The sequence below is a fragment of the Clinocottus analis genome, unplaced genomic scaffold, assembly GCF_023055335.1.
Source record: "Clinocottus analis isolate CAN_PGR_092001 unplaced genomic scaffold, fCliAna1.0.p SCAF_10, whole genome shotgun sequence".
NCBI lineage: Eukaryota > Metazoa > Chordata > Actinopteri > Perciformes > Cottidae > Clinocottus > Clinocottus analis.
Genome location: NW_027175821.1, coordinates 6885322 through 6902842, shown reverse-complemented (window position 1 = coordinate 6902842; position 17521 = coordinate 6885322). Strand labels below are relative to the sequence as shown.

The following is a 17521-nucleotide window of genomic DNA, read 5'->3' as shown; positions in this document are numbered from 1 at the left end:
TTCGTTCCGAAAGATTAAAAACAATACAGTTTTGACAAAAATAAAGTGTGGTGTTTGCTTTCTAAAATTATCTTTTTTTGGTTCCACTGCACGAGCTGCCGTTTCGAAATGTTTGGTTGCCGCCTCCCTCGAGTTTGACCCTTCCGACGCTCCGTACCGTATCGAGGCTTCGTGTGTGTAAACATGTGGATGACGGACACTTATTGAATTCTTTGCCGAGTGTCTGGTCAACAGCTCTGCTGATTCCGTAAATAGAGCACGTTACTGTATTCATAAATAAAAATGGAGAACGAAAATGAACCGAAAAAGGTAAGTTAGGCGTATACTATTATTGACATGAGTTTACTACGCCAGTTAGCTATCCCTGGCTAACGTTAGCTATGAGCTTGGCTGGCTAGCTAGCTAGCTAGCTAGCTAACCAAGCTTATTGTCCGCTTCAAAACGTTATCAAAGACGTATTTGAAGCAGGTCAATGAAACACGTTAAACTAAAATGTAACCCTATGGCATTTTCAATCAGACTTTGTATAAATGTAAACTGCGTTCGTTAAAACTAGACAATCAACTTAACGTTAGCCACAATTCAGTGGCTCGCATTGGTGTTTAAATATAGTTATGGGTTTGAATACAACTAGCTACGTTTACCGTCTTTCATGTCCGGACTAAGTCACGTAAGAATAAAGTTGACGAGCAGTTAATGGAAGTAAAGAGCTGAAGTTAGGGCAAATAAAATATACTATAAAAAACGTAGCTGGGTCGTTCTGTGAAAGCTGTTTTTTTTTGTGCCTACAAGAGACAATCGGCAGAATAATTAATTGGGTTTAATGATGAGGTTTAAAAAAAAAAAAAAAACTAGCAGTAGCTATACTACATCCCCCTCTTTAGTTTCTTCTCAGTCACCTTAGGATCAACAATGGTATCAGCTCAGATCCTGGTCTGAGAAAGGAGGTGAATGCGTGTATTAAAATATACCTCTGCTAGTAAGGCATCACTTTGTGACTTTATCAATAGATTATCAATCAAATGTGGCTATCAGCACATAGTTTTGATCATTTTGGCACAGCAGTACTACTCAAGTAAACCTTGCAAATGTCCAATTATCATAGGTCTATTTCGGAAATGCTACTTCTACTGAGTATAATACAACATTGGTGACTTATTTATCACAATTGATGAACGCCACAAAAAATATATCGTAAATAAACGGCGCTTTATCATAGAAATCATTACAAATATAGTATGTTTTGTTTGCATACTCCCTCGAAACATGCCATTGTCAGTGGGCGGGCACAACCAGTTTCAACTGCTTATTAAAATGATACACTGACCTAGCTATATATTTAGGCAGGTCTGTCCACACACCACATGAAGGCCTTTCTGTAATACTAAATCACTGAGCAACTATGTAGCCATATGGCACATACCAGCATATACTCTGGTGCACACAGATCGATCACATCCAAATAATATCAAAGTATGAAATTACATTGTGGTACTCGTCTGATCTGCGTTTACATTTCTGAAAAAAAAGTACCTGCCTCTTTGCATGCCTTCAAAGGACTTTCACTGGATGTGTTTCAAGGCTAATCTGTCTAAAAGCTGAGCTCTAACCAAGAGATAATACTGATATTGTATTGGTCATGTGTTTGTTCAGAGGTCCTATGGGGAGGATAAACAGTCTGGCTCAGAAGGATCAGAGGATGACGATTATGTTCCGTATGTTCCCGTCAAAATAAGGAAACATCAACTGGTAAGTTATCAGTACTATAAAAGTTGTAGTAATTAAACACACTTATATTTAGATTGTCCATATGTGTATCTCCATCTCATCCTGTTGCCACATATTCATATCTAATATATTTTAACATGTACCTCACAGCTACAGAAGATGTTACGTCTGCGAGGAAAAGTGGTGGACGATGACCTGAAAGATAGCGGGGAGGAGCAGAGGGACGAGGATGACGGTCTTGGTCCACGCTCCAATGTCAGCCTTCTTGACCAGCATCAGCACCTCAAGGAAAAAGCCGAAGGTATCGACTTCAAATACGACCCACTCTGGATTATGATTGATGTTGTCTTCCTCGTATTCATCATCATCATACTGCTCATTAAATCTGACCACATTGGTTCTGTAATGTCTCACCTGCTGTGTGTTTTTGTGTCTACAGCCCGTAAGGAGTCAGCCAAGGAAAAGCAGCTAAAAGAGGAAGAGAAGATTCTAGAGAGCGTTGCAGAGGGCAGAGGTAATATGATAATGCTGTCATGTTAAAATGTTGAGTTATTAATCAGATTTACTTTGATAAATGTACACGTTTTACAGCAGTTTGAGCAAAATGCTCTAATCTTGAAAACTAATGATTTTATTGAATCGCCCCTCTTTCAGCTCTAATGTCGGTGAAGGAAATGGCCAAAGGTATTATATATGACGATCCCATAAAAACAAGGTATGTTCTTCAACAGTGAACTCTATAACGTAACATTGTTGAGTTTTTAAACAACTTTTTAATTGACATGAATGCTCTTTATAGCTGGAAGGCGCCGCGCTACATTCTGAACATGCCAAGCACCCGACATGACCGCGTCAGGAAGAAGTTTCACATCCTTGTTGATGGAGACAGTATCCCTCCTCCAATCAAAAGTTTCAGGGAGATGAAGCTTCCACCAGGTAATAACACTCCCTCTCTTTCTATGCGAGGCCTTTAGTGGTCGCACATGAATCGACAACTGGCAACAGATCTCTTTATTGTTTTTGCAGCAATTCTAAAAGGTTTGAAAAAGAAGGGAATTGTGCATCCTACGCCAATTCAAATTCAAGGAATTCCTACAGTGTAAGTACAGGAAATGCATGTATTCAATCCAAGTTTGTAGCATATGTTAAGTACATGTAAACTGTTCCATGAACTGACAGGGTTTGTCTGTAGTCTTTCAGGTCGAGACATGATTGGCATAGCCTTCACTGGTTCTGGAAAGACTTTGGTCTTCACTCATCCCATCATCATGTTTTCCCTGGAGCAGGAGAAAAGGCTGCCTTTTTTCAAGAGAGAGGGACCGTATGGACTCATCATCTGTCCCTCTGTAAGACCCACAAGACAAACGGCTTATAATGCAGCAAAAACCCTGATTGGTCCTTACTGTTTACTCTTAGACAGATCGCATTTAATGTGGGCAACCTCGCTTTTGCTTTTTTCGCAACTAAGCATACCTGATTTTAATACCTTTCCCTGACACACCAGCGAGAGTTGGCGAGGCAGACTCACGGCATCATTGAGTACTACTGCAAGCTGCTGGAGGAGGAAGGAGCTCCTCAGCTACGCACTGCCCTCTGCATCGGAGGAATGTCTGTCAAGGATCAAATGGAGGTAGTAAATCAGTAAGTCAGTGAAGATTTGTTTAATCGGTTTCTGTCTTTTCTCCAAAATTTCAGTTAAAACTAATGTCAAGCAAAACAATGCACGATTCAGCTACATTAATTTATTCAAAAAGGAATACGTTCTTTTTGAGTTCATTTTCCACCTGACTCTGTATCTCCTCTTGGTTGTAGTGGGGTCCACATGATGGTTGCTACCCCTGGAAGACTGATGGACTTGCTGCAGAAGAAGATGGTGAGTCTGGACATCTGCCGCTACTTGGCTCTGGATGAGGCCGATAGGATGATTGACATGGGCTTTGAGGAAGACATCAGAACCATCTTCTCCTATTTCAAGGTGAGGTCCTTTTCTGCAGCGGTGGACGCCAAATTACATGTTGGTTGTTAAATTTTCTCACAGTACTGATGCTTTCAAGAGGCAGCAGACTTAATCAGAACATAAATGATATGACTAAAATCTTGTCTTGAAAACTAAGCCTTGAAGGTAGAGCCTGACATTTTGAGTCTACCAGACAACGTCCCATAATGTGTTATTTCTTCATCTAGGGACAAAGGCAGACCCTGCTTTTCAGCGCCACTATGCCTAAGAAGATCCAGAACTTTGCCAAGAGTGCGTTGGTCAAACCCATCACTATCAACGTGGGCAGGGCCGGAGCTGCCAGCTTGGATGTCATCCAGGTTTGTTTATTCGTCACTGTTTTCTGTTGAAGTCTGGGGAATTGATTTCTCTACATTTATAAACCCACTGCTATAGAAAATGTGTGAACTTCATAATAAATGTTTTGTGTGTGTGCAGGAAGTGGAATATGTCAAAGAGGAGGCCAAGATGGTGTACCTGCTGGAGTGTCTCCAGAAAACACCACCACCTGTTAGTACTTCCACATGTCATGACATTGACATCCATAAATCCATAACTCAATCATGTCAAATTTAACCAAAATATTTCTATTTCACATCAACAGGTGCTGATATTTGCTGAGAAGAAGGCCGATGTAGACGCCATCCATGAGTATCTGCTGCTAAAAGGAGTCGAGGCGGTGGCCGTCCATGGAGGAAAAGGTATGCAGAGCTGTACAAGGCCGAAAAATACATTATTACATATTAATGGCGCCTGTAGATTAATATGGAATTTTGAGGAACCAAGCATCAAGTTTCAGGCACAGCTTTAAACTTCTACTCACTTGTAGTTGCTCATCTTTACCACCAGGTGCCATCCTGCTTACGAATGTCACTTTTTCTGGTTAAGTTTCATAAACTCTTCCAAGGTTGAGAAAGTATTGCGGACACTTCTCGCTCTCATTTTTCATTTGTCATTGTCTTGTCATCGTATTTTTTTTTCAGATCAGGAGGAAAGAACAAAAGCAATAGAGGCATTTAAAGAAGGAAAAAAAGATGTCTTAGTTGCCACAGACGTTGCCTCCAAGGGTCTGGATTTCCCTGCTATACAGCATGTAGTGAATTATGACATGCCTGAGGAGATAGAAAACTATGGTAAGAGGACATGTGTGTTTATATATGTATGTATGTATGTATGTATGTAGGTAAACACACACACAGTATATAGCTTGGCCTGTTTTGTTGAAATTGTTTGTTTCAGTCCATAGAATTGGTAGAACTGGGCGATCAGGCAAGACCGGTATTGCCACTACATTCATCAATAAAGGTTGTGGTAAGGAAAAATACCAGTGAAGACAAAAATCTAATTCATTTTTTTACATGAGTATTGATTTACAGAATATTTGCAATGTATTAAAGAGAATTGTGTCCGTTTTCTTCCATGTTAATTGCAGTAAGTTAACAGTAAGTGTGTGTCTCTCCCCATAGACGAGTCAGTGCTGATGGACCTGAAAGCTCTGCTCGTTGAGGCCAAGCAGAAGGTTCCTCCGGTCCTCCAGGTGCTCTATACAGGAGACGAGACCATACCGGACATTGGAGGTAAGTCCTTCACACCAAATCTAGTTCACATACTATATTCCTATGTTCCTATGTTCAACTTAAAAAAGAAGTGTTTGCAAACTCTTTCTGACATACCTGATTCTCGTCTGTTCACAGGTGAGAGGGGCTGTACATTCTGTGGTGGTCTGGGTCATCGTATTACAGACTGTCCTAAGTTGGAGGCCATGCAGACCAAGCAGGTCACCAACATCGGGCGAAAAGACTACCTGGCTCATAGCTCAATGGACTTCTAGTTTGTTTTTTTTATTCCGAGGAAGAGTCTTCAATGCAACACAGAACTGAGAAATATTTCTGAGAAAATGCTACAGCTGTGTGTTGTATCACTGAACTAAGGAAGTGTATTTTTCTATCCTCATCTGACATAGTTTGCAGGTCTGTGAGATGAATTGTCTTTTTAGAAGTTTTGCCTAAAATATGTTTTTGTTCTTGATCCCTTTGTGATGTACATTGTTTGATGTTTGATTTGTAAATAAAAACACTTTATCTGTTGATCTTTTATATTTTTTTAGATGTAAAGGTGTGGTACTGGTTTTGTTTAAGAAGGAAGTTGCTAAAACAAGCACAGTAATGGAAAGGGAAGTTTGACTAAAAAAACCAGCAGTACACAACTTGTGTGACTGTCTTTTGCAACCACAGATAAGAGATATCTTGACGTTTAGTCGGTTAGACGTACACCGACAGCAGAATGAACACTGCTGGAGACTTCAAGGAAACAGTAATTCTAGTGGTGTAGAAATCTTAACCTTTTGGTTTGTTACATCTTGACCAGAGAGCAGTGAGAACTAGAGTTATTCACAGACAAAGCGTACAAACATGGATGTCATGTTTAAAGAAGGAAAGCTGTATCTTCTCGGGGTCAAGTTTGGAAAAGTAAGTGTTGTAGAAATTCAGCATACTTGTGTAACTAAACACTGTCTATATATATACATATATATATATATATATATATATATATATATATATATATATATATATATATATGTATATATATATATATACATATATATATATATATATATATATATATATATACATATATATATATATATATGTATATATATATATATATACATATATATATATATATATGTATATATATATATATATATACATATATATATATATATATATATATATATATATATATATATGCTTTAGTAAGTGGTGCAGCGAGGTCTAAGTGCAATTTTTTTTGTACTGGTTGGAAGTCTAAAATGTTCTTTTTTTTAAACATCTCTCTAAATGTTCAAGGGGATCAGAAACTTTTTAAAGTCATACAAGCGAGCAATCCTTAAATTTGCTGAATTCTTCACTAAAAAATTCTTTAGTGATCATCATGCATTAGTATTTCTACAAACACTTTAAACTTCAGGAAACGCTTTCGCCCATGCGTTTGTCTCGTCGTGTAATCTGATAATAAAAATTCAGACTTCTGTGGTGAAAATCGGTATTGGTTCTCCCATAATACATATACTTTTAGTTCATAATAATGAGGCTGGTCACATGTACCCAAGAAAGCTGACGAGGGCAGATTTTCTAAACATGCGGCAAATGGTGGCCTCTCGAATGCACTAAGAGGGAAAGGGGACGCAGAAACACGAGGTGGCCGGTCTGAGCAGGATTCAGAAAGCAAAGCTCACCCCTCTATTGCAGCAAATGGGCAGCAAGCCAAGGGGAAAAATAAGAAGAACAAGAACAAGGGTGAAAGGTCCAGCGGCACTATCGGTACAAAAAAACTTAAAATCTTAAAACCCATGTGCAACAATTTAATGGTTTCTTAACTTGGACTGTGTAACTAATGGTCAATCTTTGTTATTCCTAGATGATGTTTTTCTCCCTAAAGATGTCGATCCAGGAGAAATGGATGAGATTGATCGGGAAGTAGAATACTTCAAAAGGTAGGTTTAACATGCCTGTGTATCAGGGTACTTTTAAAAAAGACTGAGCTATTCTGTTGTATGGATTACCATTAATGCGTCGCTAAAACAGCAGGGTTTTTTTTTCCTATTTTCTTTGTTCCCTCTAGGTTTTGCCTTGATTCTGCAAAACAAACTCGCCAGAAGGTAGCAGTGAATTGGTCCAACTTCAGCCTCAAAAAGGTTCCTTCCAATGGAGCTCAATAACTTGGAGGAGTGCCAGAAAAAACTTCACACCACAAACTCTTTCAGTAGAGCCCCATTTGGCCTGAGGCCTTCTCTCATTCCCCGTTTTCTTCTCTTCCTTACTAAGCCAAGGAACCCTGCTTCAAAATCATACTTTCCATTCAGAGGACTGAAACATAACTTGTGGCTGACAAGCCAGAGATCATTCTCAAGGCCAACTGTACCCTTTTGCTATTATTGCAATGTTCACTAAATGAGAGATGCAAAAATGGAAAAAAAAGTCTGTTAAATCCACTGCATCCATGTGCTTACGTATGTAGTATGTAAACAATTACCTTACATGAAATAAATGTTTTTATCACAAATCTGAGACATTTTAACGTTGTTAAACTTCTGAATTCCAATCAGTTGAATTTGGTGCTCATCGTACATTACATTCAGTGTCGCTAGTTTAAAGCTCGCTACACCAATAACAGTGGACCCTAGAGACCATTTATTTGTCTTTTACTGTCAACAAGCAGCACAAGACAACATTTTCACTTAATGGGGACAACGGTGCATTGCTTTTATTTAAAAACAGCTGCAGTGTATTCATTGGTCTCAATATTTAATTATGATCATCAAATGATTTAGAAATTAGTTAATTAATTATAAACAATTGTTTACCCACCTGCACCACTTTTATGTTTGACATACAATGCTAACGGAAGATTTTGCAGGATGCATCTTCAAAACCATGCATGTGTCGAACAGAAACTTCTAGATACTATCCCCCGGTCCTGTATTGGGTGAACTTAAATGTGTCTGTTGCTTCGCTGTCATCCCTCCCTTATCTTGAAAAATTATATCGTTTTATAGTAATAACCAATATCTGTAGAACAAAGTATTTCCCCCCGGTTTTCTCACTCTTAACTGTTCTATTAGCCTCTATATCCGAGAAGTGACAGGTACACCCATGTGCAATGTTCATTTCAACATTGGAACCATCACACATTGTTTGGCACAGTTAATTTCAATGCTTGTACATATTGAGTGATTATTTAGGGCCCTTTTGAGCCTTTTCATGCGTTTCTCGGGGTTGTGTGTGTGTGAGATATTTTCAACCATACTACTCTTTTCCCTGTACTGTGACCTTGGTGGTACCCTGTACCTCAGCTAGCCTGTCCAAGTCTTGATCATCTTTTAATGAGAAATATCACTGATGACTTGGTACTTTTGGGCCAAGGGCCTTGGGATTTAGACCAGGAACCATGTTTTTTAGATAATGGCTTTCATTGAGGTGGGTCATTTCTTTCCTGAACCTGTGCTGAGATTTTGTTTTCATATAACATCTCTGATGCTTTCCAGGTTATATTCAATTAGAGAAGATTATCTTAATGTTTCGAATGTAGATTTATACTATATCAATAATAGCCAAGTGTATGTTGGCTTGTTTTCTTTTTTTTATTCACTTTTTATACTGTGAAAAATCTTTCGTTCCGAAAGATTAAAAACAATACAGTTTTGACAAAAATAAAGTGTGGTGTTTGCTTTCTAAAATTATCTTTTTTTGGTTCCACTGCACGAGCTGCCGTTTCGAAATGTTTGGTTGCCGCCTCCCTCGAGTTTGACCCTTCCGACGCTCCGTACCGTATCGAGGCTTCGTGTGTGTAAACATGTGGATGACGGACACTTATTGAATTCTTTGCCGAGTGTCTGGTCAACAGCTCTGCTGATTCCGTAAATAGAGCACGTTACTGTATTCATAAATAAAAATGGAGAACGAAAATGAACCGAAAAAGGTAAGTTAGGCGTATACTATTATTGACATGAGTTTACTACGCCAGTTAGCTATCCCTGGCTAACGTTAGCTATGAGCTTGGCTGGCTAGCTAGCTACCTAGCTAACCAAGCTTATTGTCCGCTTCAAAACGTTATCAAAGACGTATTTGAAGCAGGTCAATGAAACACGTTAAACTAAAATGTAACCCTATGGCATTTTCAATCAGACTTTGTATAAATGTAAACTGCGTTCGTTAAAACTAGACAATCAACTTAACGTTAGCCACAATTCAGTGGCTCGCATTGGTGTTTAAATATAGTTATGGGTTTGAATACAACTAGCTACGTTTACCGTCTTTCATGTCCGGACTAAGTCACGTAAGAATAAAGTTGACGAGCAGTTAATGGAAGTAAAGAGCTGAAGTTAGGGCAAATAAAATATACTATAAAAAACGTAGCTGGGTCGTTCTGTGAAAGCTGTTTTTTTTGTGCCTACAAGAGACAATCGGCAGAATAATTAATTGGGTTTAATGATGAGGTTTAAAAAAAAACAAAAAAACTAGCAGTAGCTATACTACATCCCCCTCTTTAGTTTCTTCTCAGTCACCTTAGGATCAACAGTCAGTGCGTTTACATGATGGCATTAATTCGAATCTTGCTTTAGTCGGACTATGCTCTCTTTCGGGGCAACTGCTGTTATCCGAATATACGTGGCAGTGAATAAATCGAATCATTGGCCGAATGCATGTCATATCCGATACGCTAGGTGGCGCTGTTTTCATTACATGTAGTGGTGATACAGCCATCTCCGCTTGACCTCTTCACTCTTCATAATGGAGAGAACCCCGCTAGCTTCGGTGGTTAACGGGGAGCTAGCGCAGAGCAAACGGGGAACTAGCAGCAGCGCTAGCAGGCTACATCAGGGAGCTAGTAGAGACACCCACCGAAGGTCCTATCGGCTCGTAACCCGACTTTTACGTTTGTTTGTTTCTGCCGGCCGTGACAACTTATCGTCTCTTTCGACTTCCGCGTCACGACCTGTGAGGGAGGGAGGGAGGGAGGAGGCGGCGGGATCTTGAGCATGCGCACAAACGCATTGTCCAGTTCCGATCCGATTCAGCGTTTACATGCAGCGTTATTCGAATTATCAATCGAATCGAATCGAGTTATCCAGGGGTGTTAATCGGATCGTAGTCGGACCGCAGTTATTCGAATAAAGGTGATTACATGAACGGGATAATTCGATTTTAGTCGGACTAAGCCAGCTATTCGAATCCATGTAACCGCACTGAGTGGTATCAGCTCAGATCCTGGTCTGAGAAAGGAGGTGAATGCGTGTATTAAAATATACCTCTGCTAGTAAGGCATCACTTTGTGACTTTATCAAAAGATTATCAATCAAATGTGGCTATCAGCACATAGTTTTGATCATTTTGGCACAGCAGTACTACTCAAGTAAACCTTGCAAATGTCCAATTATCATAGGTCTATTTCGGAAATGCTACTTCTACTGAGTATAATACAACATTGGTGACTTATTTATCACAATTGATGAACGCCACAAAAAATATATCGTAAATAAACGGCGCTTTATCATAGAAATCATTACAAATATAGTATGTTTTGTTTGCATACTCCCTCGAAACATGCCATTGTCAGTGGGCGGGCACAACCAGTTTCAACTGCTTATTAAAATGATACACTGACCTAGCTATATATTTAGGCAGGTCTGTCCACACACCACATGAAGGCCTTTCTGTAATACTAAATCACTGAGCAACTATGTAGCCATATGGCACATACCAGCATATACTCTGGTGCACACAGATCGATCACATCCAAATAATATCAAAGTATGAAATTACATTGTGGTACTCGTCTGATGTGCGTTTACATTTCTGAAAAAAAAGTACCTGCCTCTTTGCATGCCTTCAAAGGACTTTCACTGGATGTGTTTCAAGGCTAATCTGTCTAAAAGCTGAGCTCTAACCAAGAGTGATATTGTATTGGTCATGTGTTTGTTCAGAGGTCCTATGGGGAGGATAAACAGTCTGGCTCAGAAGGATCAGAGGATGACGATTATGTTCTGTATGTTCCCGTCAAAATAAGGAAACATCAACTGGTAAGTTATCAGTACTATAAAAATTGTAGTAATTAAACACACTTATATTTAGATTGTCCATATGTGTATCTCCATCTCATCCTGTTGCCACATATTCATATCTAATATATTTTAACATGTACCTCACAGCTACAGAAGATGTTACGTCTGCGAGGAAAAGTGGTGGACGATGACCTGAAAGATAGCGGGGAGGAGCAGAGGGACGAGGATGACGGTCTTGGTCCACGCTCCAATGTCAGCCTTCTTGACCAGCATCAGCACCTCAAGGAAAAAGCCGAAGGTATCGACTTCAAATACGACCCACTCTGGATTATGATTGATGTTGTCTTCCTCGTATTCATCATCATCATACTGCTCATTAAATCTGACCACATTGGTTCTGTAATGTCTCACCTGCTGTGTGTTTTTGTGTCTACAGCCCGTAAGGAGTCAGCCAAGGAAAAGCAGCTAAAAGAGGAAGAGAAGATTCTAGAGAGCGTTGCAGAGGGCAGAGGTAATATGATAATGCTGTCATGTTAAAATGTTGAGTTATTAATCAGATTTACTTTGATAAATGTACACGTTTTACAGCAGTTTGAGCAAAATGCTCTAATCTTGAAAACTAATGATTTTATTGAATCGCCCCTCTTTCAGCTCTAATGTCGGTGAAGGAAATGGCCAAAGGTATTATATATGACGATCCCATAAAAACAAGGTATGTTCTTCAACAGTGAACTCTATAACGTAACATTGTTGAGTTTTTAAACAACTTTTTAATTGACATGAATGCTCTTTATAGCTGGAAGGCGCCGCGCTACATTCTGAACATGCCAAGCACCCGACATGACCGCGTCAGGAAGAAGTTTCACATCCTTGTTGATGGAGACAGTATCCCTCCTCCAATCAAAAGTTTCAGGGAGATGAAGCTTCCACCAGGTAATAACACTCCCTCTCTTTCTATGCGAGGCCTTTAGTGGTCGCACATGAATCGACAACTGGCAACAGATCTCTTTATTGTTTTTGCAGCAATTCTAAAAGGTTTGAAAAAGAAGGGAATTGTGCATCCTACGCCAATTCAAATTCAAGGAATTCCTACAGTGTAAGTACAGGAAATGCATGTATTCAATCCAAGTTTGTAGCATATGTTAAGTACATGTAAACTGTTCCATGAACTGACAGGGTTTGTCTGTAGTCTTTCAGGTCGAGACATGATTGGCATAGCCTTCACTGGTTCTGGAAAGACTTTGGTCTTCACTCATCCCATCATCATGTTTTCCCTGGAGCAGGAGAAAAGGCTGCCTTTTTTCAAGAGAGAGGGACCGTATGGACTCATCATCTGTCCCTCTGTAAGACCCACAAGACAAACGGCTTATAATGCAGCAAAAACCCTGATTGGTCCTTACTGTTTACTCTTAGACAGATCGCATTTAATGTGGGCAACCTCGCTTTTGCTTTTTTCGCAACTAAGCATACCTGATTTTAATACCTTTCCCTGACACACCAGCGAGAGTTGGCGAGGCAGACTCACGGCATCATTGAGTACTACTGCAAGCTGCTGGAGGAGGAAGGAGCTCCTCAGCTACGCACTGCCCTCTGCATCGGAGGAATGTCTGTCAAGGATCAAATGGAGGTAGTAAATCAGTAAGTCAGTGAAGATTTGTTTAATCGGTTTCTGACTTTTCTCCAAAATTTCAGTTAAAACTAATGTCAAGCAAAACAATGCACGATTCAGCTACATTAATTTATTCAAAAAGGAATACGTTCTTTTTGAGTTCATTTTCCACCTGACTCTGTATCTCCTCTTGGTTGTAGTGGGGTCCACATGATGGTTGCTACCCCTGGAAGACTGATGGACTTGCTGCAGAAGAAGATGGTGAGTCTGGACATCTGCCGCTACTTGGCTCTGGATGAGGCCGATAGGATGATTGACATGGGCTTTGAGGAAGACATCAGAACCATCTTCTCCTATTTCAAGGTGAGGTCCTTTTCTGCAGCGGTGGACGCCAAATTACATGTTGGTTGTTAAATTTTCTCACAGTACTGATGCTTTCAAGAGGCAGCAGACTTAATCAGAACATAAATGATATGACTAAAATCTTGTCTTGAAAACTAAGCCTTGAAGGTAGAGCCTGACATTTTGAGTCTACCAGACAACGTCCCATAATGTGTTATTTCTTCATCTAGGGACAAAGGCAGACCCTGCTTTTCAGCGCCACTATGCCTAAGAAGATCCAGAACTTTGCCAAGAGTGCGTTGGTCAAACCCATCACTATCAACGTGGGCAGGGCCGGAGCTGCCAGCTTGGATGTCATCCAGGTTTGTTTATTCGTCACTGTTTTCTGTTGAAGTCTGGGGAATTGATTTCTCTACATTTATAAACCCACTGCTATAGAAAATGTGTGAACTTCATAATAAATGTTTTGTGTGTGTGCAGGAAGTGGAATATGTCAAAGAGGAGGCCAAGATGGTGTACCTGCTGGAGTGTCTCCAGAAAACACCACCACCTGTTAGTACTTCCACATGTCATGACATTGACATCCATAAATCCATAACTCAATCATGTCAAATTTAACCAAAATATTTCTATTTCACATCAACAGGTGCTGATATTTGCTGAGAAGAAGGCCGATGTAGACGCCATCCATGAGTATCTGCTGCTAAAAGGAGTCGAGGCGGTGGCCGTCCATGGAGGAAAAGGTATGCAGAGCTGTACAAGGCCGAAAAATACATTATTACATATTAATGGCGCCTGTAGATTAATATGGAATTTTGAGGAACCAAGCATCAAGTTTCAGGCACAGCTTTAAACTTCTACTCACTTGTAGTTGCTCATCTTTACCACCAGGTGCCATCCTGCTTACAAATGTCACTTTTTCTGGTTAAGTTTCATAAACTCTTCCAAGGTTGAGAAAGTATTGCGGACACTTCTCGCTCTCATTTTTCATTTGTCATTGTCTTGTCATCGTATTTTTTTTTCAGATCAGGAGGAAAGAACAAAAGCAATAGAGGCATTTAAAGAAGGAAAAAAAGATGTCTTAGTTGCCACAGACGTTGCCTCCAAGGGTCTGGATTTCCCTGCTATACAGCATGTAGTGAATTATGACATGCCTGAGGAGATAGAAAACTATGGTAAGAGGACATGTGTGTTTATATATGTATGTATGTATGTATGTATGTATGTAGGTAGGTAAACACACACACAGTATATAGCTTGGCCTGTTTTGTTGAAATTGTTTGTTTCAGTCCATAGAATTGGTAGAACTGGGCGATCAGGCAAGACCGGTATTGCCACTACATTCATCAATAAAGGTTGTGGTAAGGAAAAATACCAGTGAAGACAAAAATCTAATTCATTTTTTTACATGAGTATTGATTTACAGAATATTTGCAATGTATTAAAGAGAATTGTGTCCGTTTTCTTCCATGTTAATTGCAGTAAGTTAACAGTAAGTGTGTGTCTCTCCCCATAGACGAGTCAGTGCTGATGGACCTGAAAGCTCTGCTCGTTGAGGCCAAGCAGAAGGTTCCTCCGGTCCTCCAGGTGCTCCATACAGTAGACGAGATCATACCGGACATTGGAGGTAAGTCCTTCACACCAAATCTAGTTCACATACTATATTCCTATGTTCCTATGTTCAACTTAAAAAAGAAGTGTTTGCAAACTCTTTCTGACATACCTGATTCTCGTCTGTTCACAGGTGAGAGGGGCTGTACATTCTGTGGTGGTCTGGGTCATCGTATTACACACTGTCCTAAGTTGGAGGTCATGCAGACCAAGCAGGTCACCAACATCAGGCAAGAAGACTACCTGGCTCGTAGCTCAATGGACTTCTAGTTTTTTTTTTTTTATTCCGAGGAAGAGTCTTCAATGCAACACAGAACTGAGAAATATTTCTGAGAAAATGCTACAGCTGTGTGTTGTATCACTGAACTAAGGAAGTGTATTTTTCTATCCTCATCTGACATAGTTTGCAGGTCTGTGAGATGAATTGTCTTTTTAGAAGTTTTGCCTAAAATATGTTTTTGTTCTTGATCCCTTTGTGATGTACATTGTTTGATATTTGATTTGTAAATAAAAACACTTTATCTGTTGATCTTTTATATTTTTTTAGATGTAAAGGTGTGGTACTGGTTTTGTTTAAGAAGGAAGTTGCTAAAACAAGCACAGTAATGGAAAGGGAAGTTTGACTAAAAAAACCAGCAGTACACAACTTGTGTGACTGTCTTTTGCAACCACAGATAAGAGATATCTTGACGTTTAGTCGGTTAGACGTACACCGACAGCAGAATGAACACTGCTGGAGACTTCAAGGAAACAGTAATTCTAGTGGTGTAGAAATCTTAACCTTTTGGTTTGTTACATCTTGACCAGAGAGCAGTGAGAACTAGAGTTATTCACAGACAAAGCGTACAAACATGGATGTCATGTTTAAAGAAGGAAAGCTGTATCTTCTCGGGGTCAAGTTTGGAAAAGTAAGTGTTGTAGAAATTCAGCATACTTGTGTAACTAAACACTGTCTATATATATATATATATATATATATGTATATGTATATATATATATATATATACATATACATATATATGTATATATATATATATATATATACATATACATATATATATATATATATATATATATATACATATACATATACATATATATATATATATATATATATATATATATATATATATATATATATATATATATATATATATATATATATATATATATATATGCTTTAGTAAGTGGTGCAGCGAGGTCTAAGTGCAATTTTTTTTTGTACTGGTTGGAAGTCTAAAATGTTCTTTTTTTTAAACATCTCTCTAAATGTTCAAGGGGATCAGAAACTTTTTAAAGTCATACAAGCGAGCAATCCTTAAATTTGCTGAATTCTTCACTAAAAAATTCTTTAGTGATCATCATGCATTAGTATTTCTACAAACACTTTAAACTTCAGGAAACGCTTTCGCCCATGCGTTTGTCTCGTCGTGTAATCTGATAATAAAAATTCAGACTTCTGTGGTGAAAATCGGTATTGGTTCTCCCATAATACATATACTTTTAGTTCATAATAATGAGGCTGGTCACATGTATCATGCGTGTAGTTTACTGACTATTTCATTCTCTAATCAGATTATATCTGTACCTAATTTTGATCAATTTAAACTTTGTATCTATGAAAGATTAACAGTTAACAAGCCGAAATGGTAAAAACAACAGAAGACATTAGACAATAAAATAAGGAAAATGTAGTAATAAATAAATAGGAAAGCAATAGCTGACAAAACAAATAATAAGTGATCCTAGAGGTTAGACAAATTATCTTTTAATCTGTTATAAAACCGGTGTGTGTATATGCTTAACTCTACAATAGTTCAAGAGTCGGGGGGGCAACAGTATTGCAATACACTTTGTTAAAAAGTAAGAGGCAGTAGTGTCTCTCTCTCCCCTTCGTCTTATCCATGATCTCTGAGATGTCATACCTTCTAATGATATAATACAAATATAAACTATACACTGATTTATTAACCTTTTCCTGTTTCCCTCTGTCTAATCTACTCCAGAGAACATGGCGGAAAATATGGGTGACACTTTTCAAGGCCAGCTCCACAGGTGTGGGGCGATTGGAGATCTCCACTGTACTTGACAACAATGCTGCTGCTGATCAGAGGAAGCTCGGCCGGCAGAAATCATCCGAAAGAAAAGTGGTGCGTCTCAGTGACTGCCTCAGTGTCAGCCCGGCTCCAAAGGAGTCTTGCCCTTCTGACTGCACCGCCTTCCACTTATACACCACTCATTGCACCTACACCCTGGCCTCCACGACAAGCCAGGACTGGCTCAGTGCCCTCTCTCTTCTGGCCTTCCAGGTATTGCACTTCTCACCTCTTAATCAGTGCAACCTTTTTTTTTTTTTTTTTTGTATCGTGAGCAGAGCTATATTTGGGAAAAGTGAAAATAAACATTCCCCACAATCAGATATAGATAGCACAATGAGGAAGTCAATGCAGTATCTGTAACTTCTGTCTCTTCACTTCTCTAATTCTTGTGCTTACACAAGCTATGTTCTTTCTTGCATCTTACCTCTTAGACGTCATAAAACGGTGATAAGAGAGTGGTGTACACTCCATGTGATGTTTACCATGCCACTGTGTTTACAGAAGGATCCCGAGGATTCAGACAAAGGGGCTTTCGAGAGAGGAAATGGCTTGACCATGGAGGACAATGACCT

At 39.2% G+C, this 17521-nt stretch overlaps 2 protein-coding genes across 3 annotated transcripts; both read left to right on the top strand.

Annotated features, from left to right (window-relative positions):
• The first annotated feature begins 143 nt into the window (after positions 1-143).
• LOC137790531 (probable ATP-dependent RNA helicase DDX41) lies at positions 144-5811 on the top strand. Of its 2 annotated transcripts, none has more exons than XM_068584873.1 (17): positions 144-309; positions 1654-1749; positions 1879-2029; positions 2168-2242; positions 2383-2443; positions 2528-2664; positions 2755-2827; positions 2921-3074; positions 3233-3369; positions 3541-3703; positions 3913-4044; positions 4163-4234; positions 4329-4425; positions 4708-4857; positions 4964-5029; positions 5191-5301; positions 5419-5811. In XM_068584873.1, exons 1-17 carry the CDS (start codon positions 283-285, stop codon positions 5553-5555), a joined length of 1839 nt encoding a protein of 612 aa, XP_068440974.1. In that variant the 5' UTR covers positions 144-282; the 3' UTR covers positions 5556-5811. The 2 variants fall into 2 exon arrangements, with proteins under 2 accessions (XP_068440974.1, XP_068440965.1); XM_068584864.1 differs by having other exon boundaries at positions 4964-5035.
• Positions 5812-9039: 3228 nt separating this feature from the next.
• LOC137795615 (probable ATP-dependent RNA helicase DDX41) lies at positions 9040-15377 on the top strand. The gene is made up of 17 exons (XM_068593210.1): positions 9040-9205; positions 11211-11306; positions 11436-11586; positions 11725-11799; positions 11940-12000; positions 12085-12221; positions 12312-12384; positions 12478-12631; positions 12790-12926; positions 13098-13260; positions 13470-13601; positions 13720-13791; positions 13886-13982; positions 14265-14414; positions 14529-14600; positions 14756-14866; positions 14984-15377. Exons 1-17 carry the CDS (start codon positions 9179-9181, stop codon positions 15118-15120), a joined length of 1845 nt encoding a protein of 614 aa, XP_068449311.1. The 5' UTR covers positions 9040-9178; the 3' UTR covers positions 15121-15377.
• The last annotated feature ends 2144 nt before the right edge of the window (positions 15378-17521 follow it).